The sequence below is a fragment of the Rhipicephalus sanguineus genome, chromosome 5 (genome assembly GCF_013339695.2).
Source record: "Rhipicephalus sanguineus isolate Rsan-2018 chromosome 5, BIME_Rsan_1.4, whole genome shotgun sequence".
Taxonomy (NCBI): domain Eukaryota; kingdom Metazoa; phylum Arthropoda; class Arachnida; order Ixodida; family Ixodidae; genus Rhipicephalus; species Rhipicephalus sanguineus.
Window position 1 is genome coordinate 35103230 of NC_051180.1, and position 12394 is coordinate 35115623.

Consider the following 12394-nt stretch of genomic DNA (forward strand, 5'->3'; position numbering starts at 1 on the left):
ACGCGTAGTTATCTGTTTAGGGATTGCAGTCTTGCTGAACGCTCTGGAACAGCTATCGATAATATTAAGTTCTATTATTTTGCAAATTGTAAAACTTGATGTCAGAAGTGCCTGGCTGAGTGCTAAGTGTAGAGCCGGTGACAAAAGTTTAGGGAACATGCAGCTGTACGGAAAATGTTAACTTCTGCTCTATTAAGGCAGGGCGATTATGATTTACTGAATAACTGTGTAGGTCGCAACAACTGCAAGATGAAGCTCTTAAATCCCAGGCTGAGAAGGAACTCACTTTTTTTTCTGCGAACCTTACGTCCTTTTAGTTTTTGTAGCTGGGTGTACGAGCTCATGGATGCATTTGTAATAACTTTTTTTTTGTATTATTGCTATGATCATGAAACGCACCTAGAAAGAAAGGCTTGTGATGCATTGCTAGATCGTCGAGAACGAACATTGTTTGGGAAAATGTTATCTAATGTTATGGCAATATAGTTACACAATAGGCATCTCTGTAATGCTGCGCTCAGTGCTGAAATGAAGATAATGACGAGAAGCTCATCACTAAACCGCTGAGTCGCAATCTATCCTCTGTAACTGCCGGGAACAATAGTTGATTAATCGTTTCCTTCAACAGTGTATCATGTTTTCGTTATAATACGAAGCCTTTTTATCACTTAAGCTCAGTTCCGCTCGACGATGAGAAAACGGCAGCGCAGCGTGCACGCATGCGCGTTAGGCTTGCGAAATGTCTCCGAGGAGCGCGCGCTAAGTTTGCACCGCGAGTGCGTACTGCGTATGTTACACCGTTGCGCATGTATAGCAGGCGGAGGTCACGAGACTAGATAAACCGTGGGACCGATGACCTTAGCACGTAGCGAAACCTTCGCAACACCTTTCTCCGAAGCAGCTGCTGCAGCTTCGTAATGTTGTGTATCTGCAGCTTTCCCTCTTATTTCGCACCACGGACACGTTTCTTGCATCAGACAAGCTGGGTTCGATACGCAGCGCAATTCTGCGAGTCGAGCGATAATCCGCCTCATTGTTGCGTTTCTTCTTGTAGGGTGCTGAGAAATACTGATCGTATTTTGCGTCATGTAAAATTGCCTCTTCTGGGTCTTTCCATCTATCTATCCTTCCTCTTTCTTCCTTTCTTTCTTTCTTTCTTTCTTGCCATCTATCCATCCATTCTCTTTCTTTCTTTCTTTCTTTCTTTCTTTCTTTCTTTCTTTCTTGCAATCTATCCATCCATTCTCTTTCTGTCTGTCTTTCTTTCCATCTATCCATCCATCCTGTTTCTTCTTTCTTTCTTTCTTTCCATCCATCCATCCTCTTTCTCTTTCTTTCTTGCAGCCTTGTATAGATATAGATGCGGCGATTTCTAGTACGTTCTCTATTTCTGCGAGCGTTTTCCTCCTCATTCCACGCAGACTTACGGCCCGTGCTGCCACAGTTCCCCCCACGTCGTGCACATGAATATAAGACCATATTTTTCGTCCCTAGATATATCCAGGTAAAGGACCCCCTGATCCGACATGGGGCGCGGGCAGGTAAGTGTGGTCAAGTGTCATTTTGTGCTCTATATCCCACGGTAGAAAAAAAAAAATGGGGCGGGGAGCACGGGTCCGGTGTGCCACTCCCCGGCACTGCAGGGGACTGCACAGATTGAACGTTTTGCTTTTTTTTTTCTTGATAAGCGCGTATTGCCAACACGAGGTCAACTTGGTTGAAAAAAAAAATTTGCAGTGGCTTAGCTCGGCTATGGCAGGATATACATAGCGTTAGCTAAGGTTCAGCTGATTAGCGGCGTCAAGTCTTTCATCTGCCACAGTCTTTCACACACGTCGCACACATATCCAAACAGATTGTTTACGAAGTCCGTCTCGACGGTCCGAGTCGCACTGGCGCTTTCGCTAAGTTTCACCGTATAGTCAGTCGATCGGCCAGCATTGACGTCATTGACGGCGTCTTAATGTTGCAGCTGCAGAGATGGTCGGGCGCGTCGCTCAGCCTCCCGGCGACGCCGCTTTGCTAGACATTCCTCCCTTTGCTCCAGTTTCTCCGCAGCACGTTTAGCCTTGTGCCGTTCGTTGTTCCTACGCTCAACCGCTAATTGCCAAGCTACTCCGCTCTTCTGCGCCGGTGAGCAGCATTTGCGCTCTCCTCCTCCATGGCTATACCACACTGGCAAACGCCAGCCAGAGGCGCTATCAAGCGGCTCCAGAGCAGTGTCAGACGGCGACTGCACAGCGAAGGCGCACAGCTGCGCGCGCGCCGTCTGCCGCGGCTATGCCGTCAATCCTCTGGAATGCGCAGACTGCGCAGACCAGCGAGTCGAGCGCGTCGGCGGCGGAGTGCACGGATGTGTCTGGTCCGGTGCGCCAGCTGTGTGACATCACTGCTCCTCGCGCATGCGCAGCACGGCTCTTGTACGCGCACGCGAAACCGCTCCGGCTCGGCCTGAGTAGCTAATGCTATAAAACGACGAAGCGCAGTGAACGTATCGCCATGTTCCACTGAATCAGCTTTGCAGCGGAGCGAGATATGCGTTTTACGTACCGCTGCTCTTACGATCGTTCTGCACACGGGGAGACGCGCCGGGCGTCCCAGGAGAAAATACGTTTAATGCGATAGCGTTAAAGAGCTCGTTTCGCAGAAATTCCGGTGTCAGCGGTTGTGAGCGAAAAATCACCACCTTGTCCGTGACCGAAAAATCGAGAAAGATGCAAATAAAGTGAATAATAAAAGAAATCTTCGGTTCTAGTAAGAATCGAACCCAGGCCGTCTGCGTGGCAAGCAGGTGTTCTACCATAGAGCTACGCCACTGCTTGGAACTGCACTGAAATCAAGTGTCATGCTTCACAAACATAAGCGTCCTGTGTGGAGGTGTCACAGTACGAGATAATATCGCAGTAAAACGGGGTACAAGCGTACAATGCAATCAGGCGTCACACCATGTGAATTGCATAACGAGTTGGTGATTTAAAGCCGGCCACCCATTACAAAAGGCACACACATTACTGCGCGTATTCCCTTACGAACACGTAGTGGGTGCATCGCCACTTCGAAAAAGTATCACGTGCGTAATTGCTGCTAGTTTAAAGCATGCCCCCCATTTCAGAAGGCATACACATTAGTGCGCGCATTCACTTACACACACGTAGTGGGTACACTGTTGTCATAAAAGTGCTGTTGAAGAGGGCGGAAACCTTTCGCGTGTGCGTGTGTGTGTATGTGTGCCTGGCTGGGCGACTGAACATAATGACAAGCGAAACAGAGCACGATGAGGATGGGGCCGCCGGATATCGCTATCGCGTTCAACTTAAGCGTCCCCCAATTTTTATAACAGATGATGCATTCTTTCGAGTGAAAAACATGCATGTTTGTTTTTAGTTGTAAACAAAAGGAAAATTCATCATTTGGTAATGCCAAATCGGGAATACAATTGCAGAGCAATGGATAATACCCTGATGGTTGAACTTGTTTCGGTTTCTCTTCAATCTCACGCTCAGGCTAACTTTCTGCAATATGTTTTACGTAAGGAAGAATGAAGCTCGTTTTCACTGGAAATAACTTCGTATCACTTTGTTTTACACTCGGTAAACAAGCACCGCGAATCCCAAGGACGCAGTTCGTCCGAAGCAGATCCGAAGCCTGTACTTCCCATCATTCCCATGGTGGTTGAAGCGCCGCTCAAGGAGCCCCGCATAGGCACTAGCGCCAGATTTCCCTCTAGGTTGTGAAATTCGATGGTTCTGGTTGTCGTCTGTGACTTCACGTTTAAACAGTTAATTTATAATTCTTGCACTCAAGTCTGTCAAGATGGCTGGAAGTCCGAAAGAAGGGGAATAGACCTTTTTCACGTTGAACGAGCGCCTCTAGCGGCGAGAGGCGAAAGCTCGACTGGTGGCTTAGGGAGCCCATCGGGCAATGGTTCTTTCTCTCGTGATCGGCGCGGCGGCGCCTTGTATCGTCTTCGCTTAGCTCACTGTGTCTCACGCGTCTGCCTTTTGGAATACTTTTGCCACTAAGCGGTAGAGCTTCTTGACTTCCGTAAACATTTCGCGTGCTTCCGCGCATCATTCGGATCATGTTTTCGGCGGAACACATGAAGAAACTTCGCGACTCCGGAGGTCAGTGGATCAGCGATGTGTCGTCCGTGCCGCAGGTGACGAGCGACGTGATAGACAATCATTTCGGCGAGTCGCATCGCCAGCTAATAAAAGGCTGGATGTTTAAAGAGGAACGGTATGTCCGCCGCATCGAGTGTACGACACAGCGCCAACCTACCGGCCTCGACCTCGTCGTGCTCCATGAAAGCGGGGTGCTACAAGCAAGAAACAACGAGTGGCAGAAGGTCGTCTACCTTGAACCCCTTGTCAACCATAATGCCATCTCCAGATTCAAATAAATCTAGCACTGCAGACTGTTGGACAATAGCTCTGTCACTTGTTCCTCTCCCATATAATGGTGACACAAAGCTTACATAACAGTCCGGTGTAGCGCCAACGAGACATTTCATCGTATTTGCAAACTTGTAATGAAAAAAAGTTCTTCTCTGGGCAGTTAAGCTTGATGGCTTTTGTATGCGGATTTCTGCCGTGTCAAGTAATATGCGTGTGTTCGGGTACCGTCTAAAATGAGGTGGCATTTGCTGTTGCACTCCAGCAAGTGTGGGGAAGCTAGTTATTTCAGTCAGCACCTCCTGCAATTTCAGTACCCATTTTGAAAATATACGACTGAATGATGCCATTGATCCAAGGTGATCCGTCGGCGTTGACGCGGTGGATTGCTTGTACCCATTTCTTGCGTCTCGTCACCTGACGCGTCGCGGCAGGAAATCTAAAAAAATCGCACGTTTGCAGGCTTTCCGCTTTTATTGCTGCAGCCTACGGCAGCACATCGCTGCAGCATCGCGAAGAAAATAAAAAACAAATGAGCTACGTACTCTACACGAACGGCAACAGCCAACACGGCCAACGCGGACAGCCGGAGAGCCCGCACGTCCTTTCGCGGTGGCGGATGTCACCAAAAATACTTCGGGCGCTAGCCGCTAGTAGCGCCGTTGTAGCACTTCCGGTGCACATGCGCAGAAGGCTCCCGTGAAAAAGGCCCATTGTTTGAGGGGCTCGTTTCTTTGCTAGACATAACTAATGAAATCAACACACAGTTATGCCAAGGAAAGCACAGGGGCATTATGTCTAACTGTAGTGTAGTGAGTTTGACCTAAATTGAAAGAAATTAAAGTGAACGAAAAGCTCCCCTTTCCATCGGTGGGATCTGATCCCACAACCTTCGAATTACGTGTCCTTTGAGTTGGCCTTAATTTCCATTGGTTTCGTTAATTATGTATATAAATTGGCTGGAAATACGATACAGTCGCATTCGCATAATATGTGTGCCTTGCCGAGCACGCGACCACGGAGGCATGAACGGCGCTGAAAGCGACAAAAAAAAGAAAAAAAAGGGTGGGGGTAGCGTTTCAGGGCCTCTGTATCGCAAAGTATATATATATATATATATATATATATATATATATATATATATATATATATATATATATATATATATATATATATACATCGCTTCCCGATGTATATATAGGTACGGTGCGCCTCACTGTCACGGGTGCGGTCCAGCTGGCTCGATAACGTTGTTTTCGTCTGGATGCCGTGCCCCGTTATCGTCCTGTCGGTATAATCACTGTCGTAGATTTGCTTTCACAACAAGAGAACGTCAAGCCAGTTTCTCGAGTACAGGCCAGCATTTTCGTCACTTGTAGGCAGTGTTGTAGGCGTTACCGAAAAAAAGTAACTAAATACGTTACTCGTTACACTATAAAAAAAGGAACGCGTTACCGCCCTACGTTACCTACAAAAAAATGTAACGCGTTACCGTTACCGTTACCGAAAAAAAGTAACGGACGTTACCTCTGCCGTTACTCCGCAATCATAAATTTTATTCGATGTGTCTTTGCTGCAGGAACCCACAATAACAATAATTTAAATCTGAAATTTATGTTTCACGTAAAACTTCAAACGCAAACAACGAAAAATGCTGGTTTAACGAGTATTACTTGCACAAATGTACCGGCCGTTACCAATGGTATAGTGGCTTAAAGTTGCCTGTAGAGTTACGTGTGATGGCTTCTGACTCTGACACATGGTGAAGCCATTTTTCTCAATGTGACGTTATACAGAATATAGGATTCAATCATCAACGCTATTCGCAAAGGAAGCATCAATGAAATCTCAAGAAATTTACAATAATTATGATGGTGTGCTTCTGCTAGCAAAATAGATGCGTTAATTTCGTAGTAGTAAATAAATTCTTAAATGGTCTAGTCACGTAAAAAATATCTGTGCATAAACATTTTTTGTTCACTTTAACCTGTATAATTACCGCAAAAATTGCGAGCGTTTATGTGAGGGTGTTCAAAATCAGCCTCACTCGCTCAGGAGTTCAATAACCAGAAACTTCGCTGCAGTTGCAGATAGAAAAAGCAAAATTTTTTGAAGTTGATAGGCCTTATCAACTTTCTAGCTACTATAAAATGTCGCATATTTAGATATTTTTCAAAAACAGTTTCCTTAGCTCTACAAGTTTCAAACAATGTTACTTTACTCTTTGTTGCGCATACATTTCATACACAAAATACCTTCTTTCTAACGATAATATTTGTGTTTTACAACGTCGTGAACTTTCGAGAACGACACGTAATGAAACTGGTCCCTCCGGATTGAATGTGTTTGATATTTTTTCCTTCGTAAATTATGCAGTTAATGAGAAAATTAAGTTCCTTTTCGAGCTACTGGAATGGGACATGCATAAAATATAAAATACTCAATCAAATCTAAAATATCTATTTTCGGATCCGTGTCGATCTCTCGTGGAATCACCCGTTTGCAATAACGACGATCAGTACACTAACTGCGGTAATGTCTGCCGTGTAGCTACCTGCAACCGTGGTTAGCCGTAACCGCAGTTAGCTTAATCGCGGTTAAGGCTGTTCGTGTGACAGCGGCATTAAGGTAGTGAGTAAAAAAAAAAAAATATATATATATATATATATATATATATATATATATATATATATATATATATATATATATATATATTTTTGCGTGACAAGAAAAAATTCTCCGTTTCGCGTCCCGCTCGCATTCTTTTTCAGGTTTTTTTTAGAGCCGGGGGTCGCGCCTATTCTCCACAATAAGGCAGACTCCCGACCGGCAGCGCACCTGTAAACCGGTTGACATTACCGGCTGTCGCCTGGATGGGCCAGAATTCCACAGAAAGCCGCTTAAGTCGACGACGCGGGAGTTGTCGAATTCGATGCGGTGGTCGTTTACCATGCTATGCTCAGCGAGTGTACTCCTTTGTCACGCGAACTTGCGGACATCGTTTTTATGTTGTCGCAGCCTCTTGGGGGAGATCTTCGTTTCCCCCACGTACGAAGTTTCACGATCAGCACGTGGTATGGAGTAAACCAGCCCTTGCTCTTTCTCTTCGGACGGCCTGTCTTTTGGGCACGAAAAGGCGCAGGTGCCAGCAATCCATCTGCTACATCCACTTCCACGAGAAGCATGTCCGTACAGTTTCTCATGGCGAATTGTGCGGCTTTCATCAAGCTTTGTGTGGCGATGGCCCAAACCTCCACACAAGGAGTCAGCGCGTCTTAAGAAATTGGTCTCCACAATTTCCACAAAAAAAGCGATTCCGCCCGCGCTTTCTTGGTCAATGCCTGGCAGGCCGACAGCAGTCCGACGCTGCGACAAAAGAATTTGTCGGGGCGAGCTCTGAAAAAACGGCATCCCCAGGATTAAAGGGGTATTCAGACGGGGGAGGAATGCTCGGGGGGTAAAGGCGGGGCCTAGTGACGTCAGCTCGCGAGGAGAATTCTCCACAAATGCCCCCCACTCACACGGACGAGGCAAACGGAGAGGGGAGACCAGTGTTACGTGACTACTCTGGTGGCTTGCACCACCCGTTTGACGAGCTGCAGACTGGACACGCACTGCCGCTCTCTGCAGGAGCAAGAGCAACAATGTGGCCAAACAAGAGCCCGAAATTCCGCCACATCCCCCACCGCAGGGGGATCGTTTGTCCTTTCGGGGAAAACGTCCCCGTCTCCTCCGAGGAGGCGCGGGGGGGTCACGCCCACTCGCTAATCCGTGACGTCGCGGTCACGTGATACGCAATCCCCCCGTCTCCCCTGAGCATTCCTCCCCCGTCTGAATACCCCTTAACGTGAAACCACACGTTACCGAAAAATGTTAACGTAAGTACGTTACCCGTTACAGTTTCTAAATTGTAACGAGTACGTTACTAAGTTACCGAAAAAAGTAACGCGTTACCGGTAACGCCGTTACTTGTAACGCGTTACCGCCAACACTGCTTGTAGGGGCCGCCATAATTGGCCGAGGGCTACGAGTCGGGTGGCACTGACGACCACAGTGCGTGTTTCTGTACCCTTAAAAAAAAATTTGTGGGATTTTACGTGCCAAAACCACAATATGATTATGAGGGACGCCGTAACGGAGGGCTCCGGAAATTTCGACCGTCTGGTGTTATTAACGTGCACTGATATCGCACAGTACACGCCGGGCCTCTAGCATTTCGCCTCTGTCGAAATGCGGCCGCCGTGGTAGGGATCGAACCCACTACCTTCGGATCAGCAATCGAGCACCGTAATCAAGCAGTGCGCCACTATACAGAGTCTGTACCCAATCTAGCACACTAACGGAACTTTCGGTCGCCGCCATCTGAGCAGAAACGTTATGTATGACGTCATTCGAAAATTTGAATGAGAGTTTCTGCCTGGCGTCGCCAGTATCCCTATTTTTCAAGTGCCAGTGGCAGGCCTGTGTCACTGGGGGGCCAGTAACATACGTCATGCCGCTTCGCGGTTGTCACTATTTTGCATGCATCACTATATATAGGGAACCCAAGCTCAAGTTCGGGCGCGACGCTCTCGCGCCTGAGCTATGCGTTACTGGGGGCAGGTGCTTCCCGCGAAGGCGGTTTGTCGCCGGATTTGCCGGCGGCGGTAAGGACACGTGCGCTCATGCGCTCCCCATTCGGCCCAGAGCACTACTAGTCAGCAACAGTTACATTGTGACGCACCACAGATGCAATCCGAGAGCTCTGCGCTTGCGCGGAAGCGGGGGCGGTGGATGCCTGGCGGTGTGTTGTGGCGGTGGATGCCCCCAGTTGCGATAAGAGCAGTGGCGCCGCTCGACGTTGCTTTGGAAGCCTACACTGCTAGAACAGGGGTCGGCAGTGACGTGCCGCTCTATGAATGACATCATACGCGACGTTTCTGCTCATGTGGCGAGGACCGGAAGTTCCGCTATTGCGCTGTTTAGGATGTGGAAACACTACCACGACACTGTCCACAGTATTGTCTACGATACGGACCGCGATATTCTAAACTGTCTATACCTCAGGCTTGCCGCCAATGTCCTCCCGCAATCAGCTGTGACGTAACGGAAACCGCAGCACAGTACTGGCCAAGGAGGATACGTAGAATTTTCTGGAGTGGAGGGGGCGCTCGTCGAGTGAAGCCGCCCGTCGCCATATTTCCAGAGGCACAAAGCGCGTTCCACGCCGTCGCACGCTGCTGCTTGCGTGCGTTATTTGACGCTGTGGGCATGTAAACACCAACGGTTTGACGATGGTTGCCTCTTGTGTCGCTTATAGATGTGCAAACATGCTGAAGAAAGGTTGTGGCCTCACTTTCTGCCCGTAACGTCTTTGATTGAGCCATTCGGCGCGCGTTACTGAGGGGTGCTAACTGACGCGGTATGAGCGTGCAACAAATAATAGCCGTGATATTTTTGACAGGTTTCCTAAAGATCCCACAGTGCAGAGCCTGTGGGAGAGGGCCGTTCACCGTGTAAAGTGGAATGCAAAAGGCGAAGATCATCTATATGCTCCGTGCACTTCGCGCCGGATTGCTTTGACTGCTTGCTAGAAGCCGTTTTTTTCTGAGACTCGAGCATACGGAAATGGGCTGAGAGATCCGGCAGGAGGTGCAGTGACAGAAGAATTGAAAAAAAAAAAAAACTGGATTCATCTGAAGCACTTGCTGACACACAAACTCAGTCAATAGGTCAATACCATGCCGAAAACCTCTTTGGGTTAATACGTGGATGAGGCGGACATAATAATGCAACATCTGCACAGCCTATGGCAGTGTACAAGCACCTGTTGGTTCAGACGGAAGTTATAGTTCAGGAAACTGCTCCCAAGACATTGTCTCCATCTTGAATGCAGCTACTACTGCTGCCATAGCAGATGCAAAAAATCACGCTCATTGACATGCGCAGATCATCAGCCCTGCAGGCCGATACTGACCCGAAAGCCTCTCTGTTTTTGCCGGTTTCGTGGTGCCATACATAGCAGGCTTCAATGCCCGAAAAGTTCGTACAACAATTACACGTGAGCAGTGTATCACAGCCCTGCACTCAGGTGAGCTGCACCTTTAATTAAACGGAAGAGCAGAGGTGGAATTATTTCACCGTCGCAAGACGTCACTGGCATGTGTGAAGAAGTAGAGAGAGGACTGGTAGGGCTACAGGCTGAATGTGATGCCATCTTAACGGTGAAGAAGGGCAAAACACTTCACCTTGGAAGTCCTGGTAGCTTTCTCCGAGAAAAAGTGGTTCCATAAACTGAAGCAGCACATCCTTGACTTCGACCCGCTTGAACGTTTACAATTTGTGCAAGCAAATCACTGAAGAATACGTAAAAGTGAGAATACGCCACATGACGAAGGAACGAAACCGAGAATGGATCAATAATAAGGTGAGGCCACCTCTGTCAAGGGCGATTGTCTTCAGTAGGGCACCGGTCATCATGTTTTTCACCGTGCGTCTGATTTAAGCGCCTCTGCCTAATGCCTGTGCAGGTGAAGTCACTTGGCTGCTTACAAGTCGTAAATAAATGTTTGCAACCAGAACTACTTGATTTCACTGCTTTACAAACGCGAGCAACTTCATCGGCAGCGCGAAGAAGCATGCGTGCGGCAGCGCTTGGCTCCTTTCTGCCACTGGCAAGATGGCCGCCGCGCGCTCGGCGCGGCTTCACTCTCCCCAATAGAGGCTCATAGGCGGCTTCCACTCCAGCAAGTTCCATGTATCCTCCTTGGTACTGGCCGCCTCGACAGGCGATAGCTGGGGTCAAGATTACATATGCTCGCTCTAAACACGTGTGCGAGGGTAAAATAATCTGGTCCTTGCCTATACCAACTATAGTCGATATTGCCGAAAGGGTCTTTCTCGCTAGAGATACGCCTCGGTGCTCACCTGGTGGGCAGAATTTTAAGGTAGGGCACGCCGCCATCAGCGAGGTCCGGCGGCCGTTGCGGCGTGGCGGGGGCTGGACTGATCAGCGGGATGCTGAGTGCCCAAAGCAGGCCACAGTGGCCCGCTGCGGCAAGTGCGATCCGGCCCACCGCCATCATTGCTTCTTTTTACTCTTCTGCACGCCGATGATTATGATGATGATGATAGCGACGATGAAGACGATGGTGGCCTCTTTGCAGTGTTTGAGTGTGGCCAATCCCCCTTGTGGGTATGAGCCAAGATTTAGGCGACAAGACAAGACAAGACTTTGGGATCCTCGTCTGTATATCAATCGTGTCCACATATTTTGAAAGAACGCAACAGGCGGGACGATTGCTTGCAGGCGTGATCCGCCAGCAGCTAATAACATCCCCTTCCCCCTCCTCCTCCTTTATGTAATTTCGGTCCAATTTAGTACGTGTAAAGGATTACAAAAGTGAAACAGTAACTGAAACTGATGCAGCCGCTTCCATTTGGAGTGATGAAGGTTCTTTGCGGTACGTTCCAGAAAAGCCAGTTCTGCGCATTATTCGCTCGACCAACTGTCGCCTGGCAACAGAGACCGCCGTTTTCTGTATAGCACGTCATAGCATTTTCTCCGTGGGCTTCTGAAGTACGTGTTTTCTCTTTTCCTCTCTCTCTCTCTCTCTCTCGTGATTTACCATAAGGCTTGACCTGGGGAGGGGAGGTTTGAGCAGTGGGCGGCGAGTAATGCGGGAAGGGGATTGACTGTTATTGCTCGGGTGTGAATGTCGCTTTAGCAGCTGCGGAACGATAACGACGCGTTGTTACTGCTCAATTGTTTTGTGTCAAATATTCATTAAGACGCTATAGATGGAACTTCGTGTTCATGACTAGAACGAGCACGTATACATATATACGCAGAGCGATTCCTTCCGGTACATGCAGAATAAAGGACCTTTACATGTTTGCCCAATCTGACGAGTACATGAGTGCCTTTCGCGTAGTCCTTCCTTCTCCGTTGTCGTTGATGATGATTTATTTATTCATTTACGATACAATTTACCCTATTGGTTTAATTCCTTTAGGGGAAA

General features: G+C 48.1%; 1 protein-coding gene across 1 annotated transcript in view; it reads right to left on the reverse strand.

Moving 5' to 3' along the window:
- LOC119394618 (glycerol-3-phosphate dehydrogenase, mitochondrial) overlaps nucleotides 1-11455 on the reverse strand; it is a 53693-nt gene extending 42238 nt beyond the window's left edge. The window contains exon 1 of the mRNA XM_037661936.1: nucleotides 11301-11455. Coding sequence (XP_037517864.1) covers nucleotides 11301-11455 — 155 coding nt within the window. The remainder of the gene's footprint in view (nucleotides 1-11300) is intronic.
- Between the last annotated feature and the right edge of the window lie 939 nt (nucleotides 11456-12394).